Source organism: Drosophila busckii, chromosome 3R (assembly GCF_011750605.1).
Source record: "Drosophila busckii strain San Diego stock center, stock number 13000-0081.31 chromosome 3R, ASM1175060v1, whole genome shotgun sequence".
NCBI lineage: Eukaryota > Metazoa > Arthropoda > Insecta > Diptera > Drosophilidae > Drosophila > Drosophila busckii.
In genome coordinates this window covers 17,491,420-17,508,723 of record NC_046607.1, presented here as the reverse complement: position 1 = coordinate 17,508,723, position 17,304 = coordinate 17,491,420, and the positions used below count along the sequence as shown (strand labels likewise).

Here is a 17,304-nt window from a genome sequence, read left to right as displayed (position 1 = left end):
ACATCAGGTACCGTCGTCGTCGTCGACGGCAGTAGTAGGCAGTTGCTGTTGTTGGTGTTGCGTAGGACGCTTAACAGGCAATATATTGGCAGCAAACCAGTTTTTATAATGTCAATTCGAATCCTACACGTTCACATCCATGTCCAATCCACACGCATTAAGCGCGACAGTCGCAAGTCTCGAGTCTCAAGTCGCGACGGCGACGATTCGTTGGCGTTGAATTTGATTTTGATTTCACCTGAGTGGCTTGCCTTTGCCTTTTTGCCTGTTTTTCTTTCTGTTCCTTTTGTCAAACTCCAAAACCCTAAAAAAAAACTAAAGAAAAACTCAAAACCAATGCGACCTACGATTCTTGTCGTGCTGTTCTGCTTGCTGTTACTCGAAGGCCTTTTGTAATTGATGATGTTTATGTTATGTTTTCTTCTTTTTTTTTTGTTTTTTAGGGATCTCGGTCTCGGTTGGCTCTTTTGTGTAAGCGCAGTTGATTTAAAGATTACGCACCTATTGTGTGTGGGTTTGCCAAGAGTGTTTGTGACCAGCATGTTAATGTTAAAGTCTTAATTTTTTTCTAATGGGTTTATTAAGTGATTTATGGTAATCATATGCAGTGCATATAAAAGAAAATAATAAAGAAGCAGTTAACTATGCTAATTAGCATAACAATCGAATTTAAACAACATTACGAAATGCATAAAAATTTACAGCTTCAGCAATTGCAGTTGCAAGTGATTGAAAACAATTATTTATTCTTACACCTCAGCGAAATAAATATTGGCATACCAATGGTGTTTTAATAACTCCGATTTACATGACCAATAATTTTTTTTAAATTTACTATTAAAGATATTAAACCTATAAACAAAACTAATATGCATTATAACTCGTTTGTAGGAAGTTCTCAAAGTATAATACACTCACTTCAACACCAATTTGCACAATATTTCTTTGTATAAATAAAGTAAGACGTATAAGTAAGTAAATCGTTGCTTAAGCTGCAAATTTACGCAATGGTTATTTACTTAAATGATGAAATAGCTTATGTTTATGCTCATAAGTTAAATTGTCTGTTATTTTTATGATGTTGCCAGATGCAGTGAAACGGCTGCGCCCCGATAGTCATATGTTTGGCCATCGAACTGCCGCCACTTGGTGTGGCGGTTGTACAATAAGCATGTTATCGTTTACAGTTTTAGCTGCACTGCGTGGCAAGAAGTAGAAGTAAAAAAAAACAATCAATTCACGGGCCGTGTTTGTTTTAAATTAGGCATAAATTAATAGTAACAAATACAATTAAACAAGTGTAATAGTGAATGTGCACAATAGACAAGTGAACGCGCCAGTTAGAGACGTTTGGAGGACATGTCTCTCGCCAGCATCTAATATTCAGTGCAAAAAATTTGGTTGTGCCTGCATCGAGAGGGGGTTAGTACATGTGAAATATACTCGAATTCAAGGCGGTGTGAGAGTGTGGGTGGTTGGCTGACTGTGTGTGTTGTGTGTGTGTGTGTGTAAGAGGTAGTACTAGTGGCTGTAACTGAGCAATGCAAATCCTTTGTAAAAATACTAGACAATGAATCAATTTCTTAATTGTGAGGCGGTGGCACTTGTCGCGACAAGTGTGTGTGCATGTGTGTGTGCGTGCGAGTGTGTGTGTGAGTGGTAAGGTCGCCTAGCTGAAAGTGTCAAGGCATTTTACAACAGCGGCACACGAACAAGGTAAAACCTTTAGCCGAGCAAACCGAGCCCCGAGCCATACCGCGCCCAATGCGCGCTCTGCATTAAATATGTATGAAAAGGCTCCACATGATGCCAGAGCTACGCTAAAACAACAGATTAAACAACTATGCAGCTGTATGCGTGTGTGTGTGTGTGTGAATGCAACTAGAAATTGTTGCATATGCAAATGGTCAGCGCCATGCAATTCCCGGATACAGTACAGGAATTTGTAGCTTATTATCCTTTTTAGCTGCGCTCACACTAAACTTTTGCTTTGCGACTGCGCATTGCGGCTGCCTTTTTGTCGCTCTCCCAGTTTTTGGCAAATGCTACTACAACTTTTGTGCCAAAAAAAAAAAAAAAGAACACGGGAAAAAAGTGTAAAAGGCAAAGATAAATAGGCTATGTGTGTAGCCTACTACTTAGAATAGACAAACTATTGTTTATCTAGGCGCAGCGCTCAGTGTGATTGCTCAGGCGCTCTAGCGTGGCGACTCGGTTGTTTACCTTTTTTTTTTGTGTGTTGGGCTGCCGCAACCACAGGAAGTCATTTCCGTTTTTCGAAAATGCAAAATTCTCTATGAAACCACCGTGTACGAGGCTTGACAGTGAAACTTCCTTTGAAATAGTCCTGGCAGGACCGAAATTACTAACGGTGGGGCCAGTTTTGTAATTGATTTGGGTGCGTTTGGCACCTGTGATTGACACATCTTTGTAATGAATGCCCATTTCGATTTCCGAATGATTTAAAATAATTTCTCTTTTGTTGCAGGAAAATGAGACTTTAACAACAACAACAACAACAACAACAGCAGCAGCAGCAATAGCAACAACAACAACATCATCGCAGCGGCCATCAATAAAACAACGAAAGCAACGTTAAGCGATATAAGCGTAGGGCACGCACATAACGCAAGTTAATTTGAAGTTGCCATTTATACTTTTATTTTGCGGAGTCTGGGGCGGCAGCAACTGCGGTTAGGCACGCCAGTCGGTTGCAGCTTCAGTTACAACAGCAGCAGCAGCTCATCAATATTCCAAAAAGCAATTGTGCCAGGCAGCGGCGGCATCAATTCATCAATTATTCAAAATGACCGAAGACGAAATTCTCTTTGACGATGTTTACGAGCTGTGTGAGGTCATTGGCAAGTAAGTTTACTAACTTGCCCCATATATATATGTATTATATATCTCATTATGTGTTTTACGCACTAAATCATCTGTCGACAGCCGGCATGAAGCACTCACACATATACACACACAACAGTAGCTCAGCTCTCTCGCCCCCTTGGGTTACCTTAACAAAAACTTGGCCAAAAAGCAGCAGCAAGTTTTAGGCTTGGTGTCGACTTTTGCATTATATATTAATATTTATGTGCCGCTCGACAACTTGTGCTAAATATTTTGCTAGCCAAATAGTACTATAGTGTAGTAGTATGTGTGTGTGTGTGTGTGTGTTTGCCTCATAAGGTCAAAAAAGGCATGCACTTTGCTCTAAAATACTTTATAACATTTCTTTACTGCATTTGCAAATATCACACTCTTATGTATTATTAAACTTTTCGCAGAGGTCCTTTCTCCATTGTGCGGCGCTGCATACACAGAGAGTCGAATCAACATTTTGCTGCCAAAATTGTTGATGTGGCCAAATTTACAGCCAGCCCAGGTCTAAGCACAGCGGGTAAGCTTATACATAAATTACGCTTTAAGCTAATTAGGGGCTACAATTAAAAGAAATTGCTATTGATTGAAATGAATTATGGCTGGGCACATAATTCCGCCATTAAGGCCAAAGCCTTACAGCCAGCCGCTGCTGGGTGGCAACCCTATAACTGCCATTCTAATAACAACTAATTGCTCGCCATTACAGATCTGAAACGTGAAGCCACAATATGTCACATGCTAAAGCATCCGCACATTGTCGAGCTACTGGAGACCTACAGCTCCGAGGGCATGCTCTACATGGTCTTTGAATTGTAAGTAAGACGTTTGTGTGTCTCATCTAGGCCACTGTAATAATTTTGAATACCTTTTTATACACTTGCAGCATGGAAGGATCCGATTTGTGCTTTGAGGTTGTCAGGCGTGCCGTTGCCGGTTTTGTCTACAGTGAAGCAGTCGCTTGGTGAGCATGCCAATTAAGCATACAGTGTATATTAAAGGCATTGCTAAGGTTAAAACAACGAAGTTCAATCAGTTAGATAGATGTATAATGCGTCTAGACGCTGCCAGTTTTTAAAATGTAAAGCACAAAAGTTATTTATGTAATAGCTTTAACTGTTAGTAGCATTAGCATTTGATTTTTAAGCATTTACAAACATTGTTGTTGCTTTAAAGCAAAACTAAGCACATGGCATAATAATTTTGTATAGTCTGTGCCTAAATTAAGCCTTAGCTCAAAGCATTTCAATGTTTGCTTTATGTCTACTTGATACTTAATTTAGTTTCCACAGAATAATCTTATGCTCTGTCTGTTTGCCAATTCAAATGAATTCCTAATTTAAATCTTAAACTTGCTTGAAATTGTTACAAGGAAAAGTGTTGACTGCAGTTAGAATGAATCAAGTTTCTGCGAAAAGCTGCTTGCCTGTCTGAACAATTTTGCAATTTAATTAACGTTTTCCTTTTGTCTTTGTACCGACAGTCACTACATGCGTCAGATATTGGAAGCACTGCGCTATTGTCATGAGAATGACATTCTGCATAGAGATGTGCGTCCAGCTTGCGCGCTGCTGGCGACTGTGGACAATTCGGCACCTGTGAAGCTGGGTGGCTTCGGCTCGGCAATACAATTGCAGGCGGGCAGAGAAACCTTAGAAACACATGGACGCGTTGGCTGTCCGCACTATATGGCGCCGGAGGTGGTCACCAGGCGACTCTATGGCAAGGCTTGCGATATTTGGGGTGCGGGCGTAATGCTGCATGTGCTGCTATCCGGACGTTTGCCCTTCTTAGGCTCCGGCGTGCGTTTGCAGCAGTCAATAGCGCGCGGCAGGCTATCGGTAAGTGCGCAGCATGTTGCAAGCACCACAAGCTAATTAATTAAATTTGTTTGGCTGCAGTTTGAGGCGCCTGAGTGGAAATCAATTTCGGCAAATGCCAAGGATCTAGTCATGAAAATGTTGGCAGCAAATCCACATCACAGACTATCCATACTCGAGGTGCTGGAGCATCCATGGATACGCGATCGCGACAAGCTGCAGCGCACGCATCTGGCGGACACGGTGGAGGAACTGAAGCGTTATAATGCAAGACGCAAGCTCAAGGGCGCAGTGCAGGCAATTGCAGGTGGCACCAACATGGAACCGCTATACGCCAGCGATGCGGACAGTAAGCTCAACCCAAGCACAGACTATTGGACATAATTTTAAATTTGTTTGCTTTTGCAGTGCCCATAGCTGGTGCGCCGGATGAGTGGGACGATGAGGAGGCGGGCATTGAGGCTGTGCAGCGTATATTGGACTGCTTGGATGATATTTACTCGCTGCAGGATGCACATGTCGATGAGGATGTGTTGCGGGATATGCTGCGCGATGTGCGCTTGCAACAATTCTTGCAACTTTTCGATCGCATTAGCTCCTCGGTTATAACAACCAATGGCCGTGCGCCTAGCGCGGAGGCTGTTGCGCGCAGTCGCGATATTTTGGAGCTGCTGTCATCGGTGGGCGTTAGTGCGGGCAATAAGTATGCCAAGGATGAGCTGATGCAGCTGCTCGCCTCACCCCATCTACAGGTGAGTGGCAGTGCTTTTATATTGTATTTGTATTTGTATTTGTTTTGTATACAATTTGTGTACTGTTGCGGCTTTACTCGGTGTATATATTTTGTGGCAAGCTCTCAAGCACATGATTTGGCCATATTGTTGCAATTTTTCGGGGCAGCATGCTGCGCGTCTGTTTGGGCCAGTTAACAGACTGTGGTCACATCAATCTGTGGTCCACTTTGTCGTTTGGTTTAGCATAAGCCAGAATAAATTTGAAATGTATTTAGTGCTACAGTAAACAGGCAAATGCATGCCACTCAACACACACACACACACATACAGACTGTCAGTGTGTGAGGCAGACAGTAACTAATCCGCTTGCCCCAAAGACTGACAGACACACACACACACAACAGAAATTCGTCGTACGACATTCGGCGTGCAAACAAACTGCGACTGCTAATGCAACCAAAATACAAACAATTTAATCAGAATAAACCTAAATTAAATTCGTTGGACGACGCTGCTGCTGGCTTAACAGCAAAAGTATCACAGCAAGAGAAAACAGCAGCTTGAGCGCCTCTGGGCTGCCCCCCAAAGGCTTTTTGCGCTGAAATGTATGCTACACAACTCAAGTGCCGTCGCTGGCATCGAGTCGACGCCATGTTTCACCCACACACACACACAGCTGTAAGTATTGCAAACAGTGAAGGGGCAAACAGCGTCCAAAAATACGAAAAAAATACAACATTTAACGTTAGCAAAATATATGTACTATAAGCAGCTTATAAATGCACTTACATTGCTTAGCCAGACATATTTATAAAAATATTTATGCGCAATAATTACTTAATTACTTTTAAGTCTCAGAAATAACACAACTTTTGCTGTCTATATATAGCAGTGCGCATATGCCTGGCTATATATATAGTGTATATCTTTGTAAGCTCCTTTTTTTGTGTTGACCAACCTTGCGCTCTGGCCAAGCGCTGGCGTCTGCTTGTGTACGATATGGAACGCGCGTTTGGAACTCTGTGCCATCCACTGCCGTTAATTGCTCCTTGAAGCAGACTACACTTTTTTGCTGCGAACGGCCTTTATTCATTTTGAATACCCTGCAATAATTTGCAGCCAAGCGTATTCAATTATAGATTGCAATATGCTAAAAATGCAGCCCTTGCCATTCATTGTTCTCCAGCTAGACAAAAACATTTGTTTTTCAGCAAATATTTTACATAGTTTTGCTATCGAAATTCTCTTGCAATTGCCCATAGGGTATAGTACGCTTGCCCAACCACAACACTTTACATGTTTTTTTATTTGTTTTCCATAGAATTGTGGATTGTGCATTGGGCTGCTGCTGCTGCTTGTCAGCTCGTCTGTCCAGCAACTCAAGCTGTCTATCAGTTGCTTTGTGTGTGCGGCTGGCTACGTTGTGCCTGAGACTCATTTTCATAAATTCATGGCACGCAAAAAACAAAAAAATAAGAAGGCTGCATAAAAAAGGGGCAGAAAAGTAAGAAAAAATATATGACAGACGATATGAACAACTGCAGAAAACGAGCGAATGTGTTAATGCCATATACACAGCCTGGAGTGGGAGTGGTGGGGCAGTGTAAGGGGGTTGGGCGGGCTTTAGGCTTAGTTAGATGTTGTTGCTGCTAATGGGTGCGCTGCAAAAAATTCTCACACTCGCTGCAAACTTTGGCTCTCTGGCGCTGGCAACTCTCACGCTCGTACTCACTCAAACTATTTGCATTGATGCTGCAAAGTGCAGCGAGCGCAGTCGCTAGCTCAAGCTGCAGCTGCAAGCGAGGGCTGGGGCGGACAGTCTATATAATTATATGCACTATATGTGCATGTGTGTGTGTGTGCTGCTTGGTGTTGACGCTAACCAACCGAGCATTCGTGATTGACTTAAACAAAAAAGCGCGCACACTTTTCAGTTTAGTTTGCGGCGCAGCCGCCGCGAGGGAACAACAACAACAAATCAAATACGCAACGTCAGCCAGCGCGCAGCAGTCGCAGTCACAACGTCTCATCCTTTGCAGTCTCTAGGCTCGTGTTGAAATTTATTTGACACTGCCAAGTGATGTGTAAAAGAGGCGCCTAACGAGCGATTTCGCGTCTGTCGCCCGCATCAGCCCCAATGGACCCCAGCGCGACAGCTGTCTAAACAAAGCTCTGGCAGTCGCGCTAGTCGCTAAACCTTCGTCAAGTCAAGTTAAGCTAAGCTGAGCTGAGCTGAGTTGAGCTGAGGCGATGCTAGTCTATATATCTCAAGTGACTCGCGCTTGCTTGACCCAATTAACTGAACGCGAGCGAACGCGAACGTGAACGCGCGGACACGCTCATGTCTCTAGAGTGTTTAGTGTTTTGTCAGTGTGCCAATTACGCGCGAATTTCCGCAGTAACCTACTCACACACACACGAACACACGCACACACACACAAGTTTAAAGCCACGTGTTTGGCGGCAAAACACACATGGGAGCAATTGACAAAAGGGCAACCGCTGTCATTGGCGTCGTTAGTCGCCTGTCGCTGTCGCTGTCGCCTGTTCACAATCCCCAACCCAGTGCTATAAATTTAGCTGCGGCTGCAGTTTGAACAAAACACGTCTATAACTCAATTTAAATTCAAATGTGCGCCGCCGCCACTGTGCAAATAAATAAAAAACGTAAATCAAAACGTAAAAGAAGCTGCTGCTGCTGCTGCTGCTGCTGCTGCTGCTGCTCACACAAATTAAGCATAAAACGCTACAAAGTTCTGTTTTTCGTAAATAAGTTTTGAATGGCGGACGTGGCCGATGATGATGACGATGTTGTTGCCGTTGCCGTTGATGATGAGCAGTTTTGTTGTTGCTGCTGCGACAGCATTGTAACTACAACAACAACAGCAACTTCAACAACTTTAACGCAGCCACAGTTTAGCGTTTTCCAGTGGATTGGACTAGAGACGGCGGAGCTGCTGCCAGCGTACATAACGCGCTACTACAACAACTTGCATCAGCAGGTAAATTATTAGTCAACTTTGCTGCCATTTACAAATGTTAAAAGGTCCCTGGGGCATTTTTTGTCGTACCATAATTCGCATATCATAAAATGCTGCTAAATTTACACGAATGCCGGCAAAACTCACAGTCAATAGAACTTATGGCTCCTGTGTACATAAGATTATTTGCAAGTAAAAAGTTAGAAGCTTAGCTCAGTGCAGAGTTCAAGCACTCGGAGTTGTCTGAAGTCAACAAAACAGTAATGCTGCTTACATAAGATTGTTTGAAAGTCTGTAGCTTTAGCTTGTTAAACAGTTTTTAGATATGAGCATAAAATGCGTATAAAATTCTGTTTGGTTTCAGTTACAAGCGGCATATTATATATGATTGCATATAAGCTAACACTTTTGTATGTTTTAATATTTGCAAAATGCTAGCAATAGTTGGAAACTAAGACTTTGAATTAGTTTTTATCTTTTTGTGCTGTTTCGCATGAAAAATTAAAGAAAAAAATAAAGAAAAAATAAGAAAAAATAGTCTCAAATAATTAGACAATAAGGCATAAGTCTGTTCCTTAGTAAATAATTTAATTGCATCACAAAAAGGCTGAGGAATTCCTATTAATTCAACCTTATTAGGCCCCTTACGAATTTGGATACTTAACGTTCTAATAAAGTTAAAAAAAACTACTCTTACTAGTACACAAATTACTAATAATAAACTACCAATTAAAGATAAAATTAATTCTTTATATAATAAGTACAATTTGTAATAAAAAAATTACATAAATAAATTCTAAATTTATTACCAAACCAAAAATGAAAATATATCATAGCAAGCTAAGCTATATAGCTGGTTTGCTTAAGAGTTTCTAAGCACAAGCTCCAAATCAGCTGCGTGCTACTTTTAGCAAATATATATTTCTCTTTTAAAGGCTAGATAAACATAAGTCGCCATAACTAATTAATTGCAAGCAATAAATTCTGTCTAAGCTCTGCGCCGCAAACTATTCAACTTAAGACTTAAGTCTAACAAATTTCTATGCAAACGCTGTTTATATAACTATAATGCTTAAAATTTCGCACTATGCGTTAAGCTTTTTCATTTAAAGTTAACACTAGCACACATAGATTTGTTAGCCTTTGATAACTTCTACATTCCCTTTGTATATATTGTGATCAAGCCTAAATGTAATGTAATTTTTTTTGTGTGTCTAACATATTGTTAACTATCAGCTCCATTACGTACATTAAGCGTTTGAGAGCGCCCAAAAAATTACCTTTCACTGATTGCTGCTGCTGCTGACTGTTATGCTGTTACGGATAATTACCTTTAGTTGGTTTGAACACGTTCTGTGTTCTCTGCTGTGCTGTGCTGTGTGTTAGTCGCATTTGGTGACAGAGGGATTTTGTAAATTGATGCCAGAAAATCAATTTACTAATGACTATCGAATTTGCATTTGCATGCGGCGGGGTAACAATCTCACATAGTCTGCTTCGTGCATCTTTGTTCACTCTGATGTTGTTGCCAGCAATTGGCAATGGTTGCTGCCATCAGTTTTATTACAATGCTTGCTGTAGCGTTTGACTTGTTTGCGAATTGCCAACAACATGCCATATATACAACGATACGAGCACGTAGCATATATGTTATATATATATTCTATATATATGTGTGAGTCAACAACTAAACGTGTCAACAAGCAAGCGGGCTAACAAACTACATGGCTGGCTGGCGCACCTGCCAAGAATTGGCAACGGACAGGACAGTGCACAACTTGTGAATACCCCTAATGCTGCCGCAACGCTGACACATTAAGCTTACCCTTTTGGCCAACACACACACACACACACATAGTGCTAAGTGTGGCAATATCTAAACAGTGCCTGACATGACAAATTTGTTACCAAATTGTCCTTTGACCAAAACGACATTGGCAGCTTTTGTTTAATAGTTAATTGGCTGTTGCTCTCAGTGCGAATCGAGCAGTGTTATTACATATGCTTAAGCCTTGACCTACGCCAGCAGTAGCAGCAGCAGCTAAAATAAAGCAGCAATGTATGCCGATTTATGCTTTGCCTGGGTGGCAGTAATCGCGCCTCGCGTGTCCTTTATTATGCATTAATTAAATTCCTCTTATGTTGCGCATTAAACTGAGCACTGAGAACAGGCCAGCAGGTTATGAGTATTGTATATATAAGCGCGCTGGGGCTGTCCTTGTAAATCAATCGATGCGGCAGCAGTTTGTCTGTCTCTCTTTATGTCTGTCTGTGTGTCTGTCGCTTTGGCTTTGAATTGCTCTGACTGCCTGCTTGAGTCTGCACATAAGTATTCCATAAATATTTGGTGTGTTTTTCATAGGCAGCGTTGCCATAACATGCACTGAGCGAAAAGAGGGAGTAACTTAGAGCAAATGTGATGAACGAGTTAGTTTTAGCAGCTAAATATGCCAAACAATAAAATCTATGCACATTTTGCGTATGAAAATATTACGTATACGCACTATTGCGTTTATAACTTAAAATTTTACTATTGGCTTATGATTTTCATTAAATTAAATACAATGCTGCATTGTTTTTGGTTTATATTAATAACATAAGTTTTTTGTTTTCATAAAGTTTTTATAAAATTCCAATTTATTCAGATGTGTATTTTGTGGAAAGTTTATCTAATTATAATTTACTAAATTAAACATAACTATACTATAATAATACTAATAATAAAATCTTACTATAATAGTAAGTGAGAATAACTAGGTTATAAACCTAATTGACAAGTCTGTGGGGTGTTAATAACATTAGTGCCAAATCTTAAGCGCACTTTAATTTATTGCTGCTTTAAGTTCCAAGCCACGCAGTTTTCAATCAAAGCAAGAACCGCAACTACATTTGTGCTAAGTGTATAGCCTTGGCCAGGCTGCTTGTTTGGTTGGTCTACATTCTGGTCGTCGCTATAGCTATCTGCTGGCTGTTTGCACATTCTTAGCTCTAGAGCCTGCCCAGCTTACCACAAGTAATTAGGTTGTGGCTTCAGCATTCTTTCGGTGCTGCTGCTGCTGCGCCTTTCGTAAGGCCCGCATGCGGTGCTCAAATAAGCACTGGCCGCACTCATACAGACAAACAAACATAGAGTCTATCTGTCTGTCGACTGAGACTGTGACTGAGACTGAGACTGAGAGTGTGTTTGTGTGGACACAAGTCACCTACTTTAGTTTCGACTATGGCCGTTGGCATGATTTAGCAATGCGACCGCAGCAGCAACAGCAACAGCAACAACAACAACTCGTTGCTGCTCATAATCATGACGTTGTTGATGCTGCTGCTGCTGATGATGATGATGATGGGGCTATGCCGACAATGATTGGGTTAACGACTACGTGGCGCAGACATTGCGCCATAAATTACGAATATTTTTCGCTAGATTCTTACGTTACTTACTGCCGTCGTTGCTGCTGCTGCTGCCGTCGTCGCTGCAAATAGCAGCAGCAGCAGCTTGGCCAGCATCCAGCATGGCAGCGCAGTCAACAGCGCTCAGTTTTAAGCCTGGCCAGTCGACACACATGCTCCACTAGCTACTGCGCATGCTCGCAACAGCGAACTCGCAGATTCAGCAACAGCAGCAGCAGCAGCGACAGCGACAGCATCCCCCACCTACAATGGGCAAGCTTAATGTCAGTTGATATAGTCATCTCGCTTTAGCGCTATGTAAATAGCGCATAAGTTTGCCATCTGCACCGGAAATTGATTGCTAGGTGAAAAGCTGCTGCTAACGTCGCTGCTGCCAGCAGCTGCATTCAGCTGGGAGAGCGCGTTGAGTTATTTTTTTGCAGGCAGCAGCAGCAGCAGCAGCATCAGCATTGTGGGACTGCTGCTGATAACTTCAAGTTTAGTCTATAACTGTGCACCTTGCTGGCTGGAACTGTGGCAGTCTAACGCGAGTCCTTGCCTGGATAGGACGGGTACACACAATAACAACAACAACAGCAGCAGCAACAGCAACAACAGCAGCACTTACTACGGGCCACGCTACAACAGCGACGACGACTGCACACACACACACACACACATACAGCAACACCTACACAGATACTTAAACGCACATAGTACATTCGAAAAAACAAATTACAAACTAAAGTGAGTGTGGGCCGCACATATCTCGTGCTTGTCCTCGTCCGCGTCCTCGTCCTCGTCGTTGTCGTCGTCGTTGTTGTTGCTGCTCTTGCTGCTGTTGTCCTCGCTGCCATACGGCGCAAGCCGTAAAAAAATATATATATAAAAAATTCTAAAAAAAATACAAGTAAAGTTAAGGCCGAAATGAACGCGCAGCGAAACTTTTTAATTTTAAACAGCCCAAGTGTGTGTGGTGTACAACAAAAAACTTTTTGGGCCAAATAGTTGCTGGCGCACAAAAGTAGGCAACGAAAAAAATTGAATGCTGTGAGCCGCAAAAGTTAAAAAGACAGCGCAACACAAGCTCGAAATAAAAAAGTAAAAAAAAAAAGAAAAACATACGAGAGACTAAGTTTACTGCCAAATTGATTTTTTACGAGCTAAAAGCGCAAGGCAATCAACAGCAAATGAAAATAATTTTCACACACACACACACATGTGCGTACACATATGTGTGCCAACGAGCGTGGATTTTGGTGTATTTGTACTTAAGGCCATTGAGTTTTGTAGCCTCGCTGGTTGCTGTGGCAACTGCTGCTGATTTTTTGCATATTGTCAGCGCAGTTAAAGTCGAAGCTAAAGCTACGAATACACACACACACACACAGATACGCATACGTTGCGAGCTGTATGTGTGTGGGAGTTGCTGTTGGCTCGGCACGAGTTGCTACGAAGCGAGAGCGCTGCTGCTCTCGTGTCGTTGTTGCTGCTGCTGCTGCTGCTGCTGCTGTCATTGACGGTGCAAAAGCAACAACCGCAGCGCCTCAGCTTGCCATGGCCAGGCCGAGATCAGAGGCACGAGGCACGCGTTACCAAAGCCAAGAGCGAAGGCAACCAGCCAAGCAACCAAGCGAACAATTGAACAACCAACAGCCAAGCAACCGCATTTCAAAATCGATTTATTTCCCCCCACACCCCCCACCAAAAAATATTCAAGTACATACTTTATCAAAAATATATATATATATCAATGATTTTGCAAACGAGTTGCGAACGCGCTGCAAATTGAATTAAATTAATCAGATTACAGTTTGCGTTGTGTTTATCTTGACGCTCGTCCGTACTGTCTGTGCGCCCGTGTCTGTTTGCCAGTGTGTTAGTGTGGAAATTAAATCAAACTGTGACAGCTGCTTTAATAAAAAAAAAAAAAATCCAAGTGACATTGCAACCCTCGCAAGCAACAGCGAGCGAGCGAGCGAGCCAAAAATAAAAGTAAAAAGTATACACTTCAACTAATTTCATTATTGATTTTGACTCTCAGAGACAAGAACAACAACTGCAAATACAAATAAGCATAAAATAAAATCAAATATCAGCAACAACAACAACAAATACAACGAGCTCAATGCGCACATAACTAAAGCAAAAGAGGCAACAAAAACTCTAATAAAAACAGCAAGGCAACAATAAAAAAACAACTAGAACAACAACAACAGCAGCAAGCAGAACATTGCAGTAAGTATAAGCAAGCAAAATAGCAAAGCCACCCCCACGTTCCGTTACACCTGCTGACCCCCAACCCACCCAAAGAAAAAAAAAAAGAAAAGCAAAGTAAAGAAAAAAATCAGCCATCTCATCGCTCTACACTCCACAAATTTCGTTCACTTCACTGCCTTTCAGTTCACTTGAGTTTAGTTTGAGCCTCACACAGCACAGCAGCCGCTACCACGCCCCCCGCCCCCGCCCTGTTGTTTCCTTTGCCATTTCCGTCTACGTTTGCCTTATCAAAAAATGTGTACACATACAGGCAAAAAGACACACACACACACGCGCAGCGAAGCAAAGACAAAGAGCGAAAGAGAGCGATGCACCAATACACAGAAAATTGTTTAGTATCATTTACTTGGCCTGGAGTTCAACTGCAATATATTCGCCCACACGAGCAACATAGCTCTGCTCTAAGCTCGTCCCAGCTTCAGCTTCAGGTTTTCGTTTCGTTTCTTTCTTTCTTTTTTTTTTTGGTTTGGTAGTGTTTTGTGCCTTTATGTCGTTGGGTTTTTGAATATTTTATAAACAGCATTTGGTTATTTTATTCGCGTATGTTCTGCTACAAAAGTTGCCACTCACAACGGGCTGTGCCTGCGCCCTGGCCTTATCCTTCAGCCAGGCTGAGCACGTTCTTATTCAATTATGGTGCGGAAGCGACGGGGGCGCCTCTAACATTAGCATTCTGAAAATTGCGGCAGCGGCAACGGAAGCTGAAGCCGCCGCCGACGCAACAAACAATTCAGCACCTTTATACAGATAATGCTGGGCGCACATATCTGAAACATCAAGTTATACTTTATGCGGCAGCATTTCGAATGCCATTTTAATTTAATTCGACAAGCGGCAATCGTGTTAAGTTGCGCCCAAAAGCAAAACTATTTAGCATAAATAGTCTCGGTCGTCAAGGCAGGCTTAGGCTCGCATAAAAAAAAAATATTTTTTGTTGTAGCTACAGTTTACATTTTATTTTATATTTTTTTGCTGCTTTGCTGCTCCCCAAACGATTTTTTGTTGTTGGCCAACGCAGCAATTTAGATTGCTGGCGCTTCCCTGGGGCATTTTCGTTGTTTCTTATCTCTTAGTCAAAAGTTAGGCTCCTGCGATATTAGAATTCTCTCTCGTTTATTTTTTCATTTTGTCGACAGTTTGGTTTAATTAAAATTGTAGGCTGCACAAGCTGCTAGCGTATGTTTTATTTGTTTCAATATTTCCAACGGATGTTTATTATGTTTTAGCTTTGATCTGCAAATTTATTACCCAAAGCGCTGCTGCTGCTGCTGTCAACTCTCATAGTGTATATAAGTAGTTAATCCATATCCTCACACAACGTCCTTGGCTCCCCACAAATCCAAATAGATTTTGTTTAATTTCGAGCTTCTCAACAATTTTCTTTTGCAGAACTCGCATGCTAAATAACAAAAATCAACTCAAAATTTTAAAAACCAAAATTTAATAGTGCAACACTTGTAAAAAGTTTTAAATAAATAACAACACACGTACTAAATAACAAAACGCATAATAATTAACAATTGTGATGAGAATATATTAAAATTAAATTGCAAACATTAAAAGCCAAGCATTTAAAACAAAATTTTTAAACGAAATTACAAGCACAGCAACAACAAAAGAACAAAAAACATACAAGAGGAAAATTAACACAACATAAATCAATTAAAGGAAACAATAATTTTTTTGTTTACGCAAATTAAACAAACAAAAGAGAGAGAGAGAGAGAGAGAGAAGCGAATACAACACTCAGCGAGCTACAGAGATTTATAGCGCATATAAATTATACAGGGACATGCACACAAGCGTGCGTGCGTGCGTGTGTGTGTGTGTGTGCAACAATAAAATATGTATAGAGAAATAATTATTGTTAATATAAAATTGTTGTTGTTGTTACATTGCTAACACTGTGATTGTGTAAGACTTGAAAATAATAATAATAAGAAATGCTGCCAGCACAACAACAACAACAATAAGAAGAAGAAGCAGCAGCAGCTTAACAGCTTAGCATATCAAAGAGCTAAAGCAACAACAACATTTACTCGCGCCAATCCTCGCCACCGCCACCGCATCGCTTGCAATGCTCTGGTAGCCAAGACAGTTTTACCGTGGATCACTACTGTGGTGGCGGCGGAGGCGGCGACACACAAGCTGCAGCAGCAGCGGGAGTATCAGCTGGAGCTGGAGGAGGCGGAGCTGGAGCATCAAGCGGTCAATGGTCGGCAGCGGGCGTGACATCCAGCATCGGCATGTGCCAGCATCATGGACTCAACTCACAGGCGTTGATGTCCGGTGGCTGTGGCTCGCACATGTCTCTAGGCGGTGGCGGCGGCGGCGGCGGCGGCAGCAGTGGCAGCAGCGGCATGAGCGGCAGCGGTGTCGGCAGCAGCGGCCAGGGCATACCCATAGCGCCACAAGCGCTCGGCAGCATGCTCGGCAGCAGCCGCAGCAGCAGCTGCTGATCATGCACTGCTCTCGGGTCATTGTCGCAGCATGAGCGGCCTCAGTTCGATTAGCATGTCAATGTCGGCGCCGCCGTGTCCGCCGCCGCCGGCGCTTTTCAATCCCTGTAGCTCAGCGTTGTCCCTGCAGCAGGCGGTCTCGTCGCGCTGGGGTCCGCGCACATCCTGTCCCGTGCATAGTCCGTTCCGTGTGCGCGTGCCCAACGGCTCCATTTGCTCCGGACATCAGGTGAGCCACACAGACACCAAACAAACCCTCAAATAAATAAATGCAGCAGCCAAACTATATATTATATATATATGTATTATATGTGTACTGTGTCTAAAACCCTAATCCGTTAACTAATTGCATTGACTTAAAGTGAGAGCCTTGCCACAAAATGTTTGCGCTTTTCAGTTTCATTTCGTATTTAAATTGCCTTAGCTGCTCAACAACAACAACAACATCTGTAGTTGCAGTACTTAACTTTATAGTATATCTAGCTCATAGTATATGTTAATCTCGATATGTGTTTATACAACAATTTACTTAACCAAGTTATTCTCTTTTTCTCTTGCATTGCTGCTGCGCCTGCTGCTGCTGCTGCTATCGTCCTGCTCATCAACATTGTCCCTTTTTTTTTGCCTGCAGGTAAGCAAAATCCAGCACGAGCCGGAAACCAAGTGCCCAAGCACACAAAAAATGTGTCAACGACATGTAAGATTATTTCATTTTGGGTTGGCCCACACACACACACGCACGCACACACACATAGGCTAAAAGCCA

At 42.2% G+C, this 17,304-nt stretch overlaps 1 protein-coding gene across 8 annotated transcripts in view; it reads left to right on the top strand.

Moving 5' to 3' along the window:
- The first annotated feature begins 1,228 nt into the window (after nt 1–1,228).
- LOC108603070 (peripheral plasma membrane protein CASK) overlaps nt 1,229–17,304 on the top strand; it is a 28,478-nt gene continuing 12,402 nt past the window's right edge. For 4 of the 8 annotated variants that reach the window (XM_017991535.2, XM_017991536.2, XM_017991534.2 and 1 more), the window contains exons 1-9: nt 1,229–1,422; nt 2,489–2,865; nt 3,285–3,397; nt 3,587–3,692; nt 3,764–3,841; nt 4,361–4,718; nt 4,779–5,046; nt 5,106–5,449; nt 17,170–17,235. In XM_017991535.2, the coding sequence (XP_017847024.1) occupies nt 2,807–2,865; nt 3,285–3,397; nt 3,587–3,692; nt 3,764–3,841; nt 4,361–4,718; nt 4,779–5,046; nt 5,106–5,449; nt 17,170–17,235 (1,392 nt within the window). In that variant the 5' untranslated portion in view covers nt 1,229–1,422; nt 2,489–2,806. Of the gene's footprint in view, nt 1,423–2,488; nt 2,866–3,284; nt 3,398–3,586; nt 3,693–3,763; nt 3,842–4,360; nt 4,719–4,778; nt 5,047–5,105; nt 5,450–8,163; nt 8,434–17,169; nt 17,236–17,304 lie in introns of those variants that run through there. The other 4 variants (XM_017991539.2, XM_017991538.2, XM_017991537.2 and 1 more) reach the window with 2 other exon arrangements.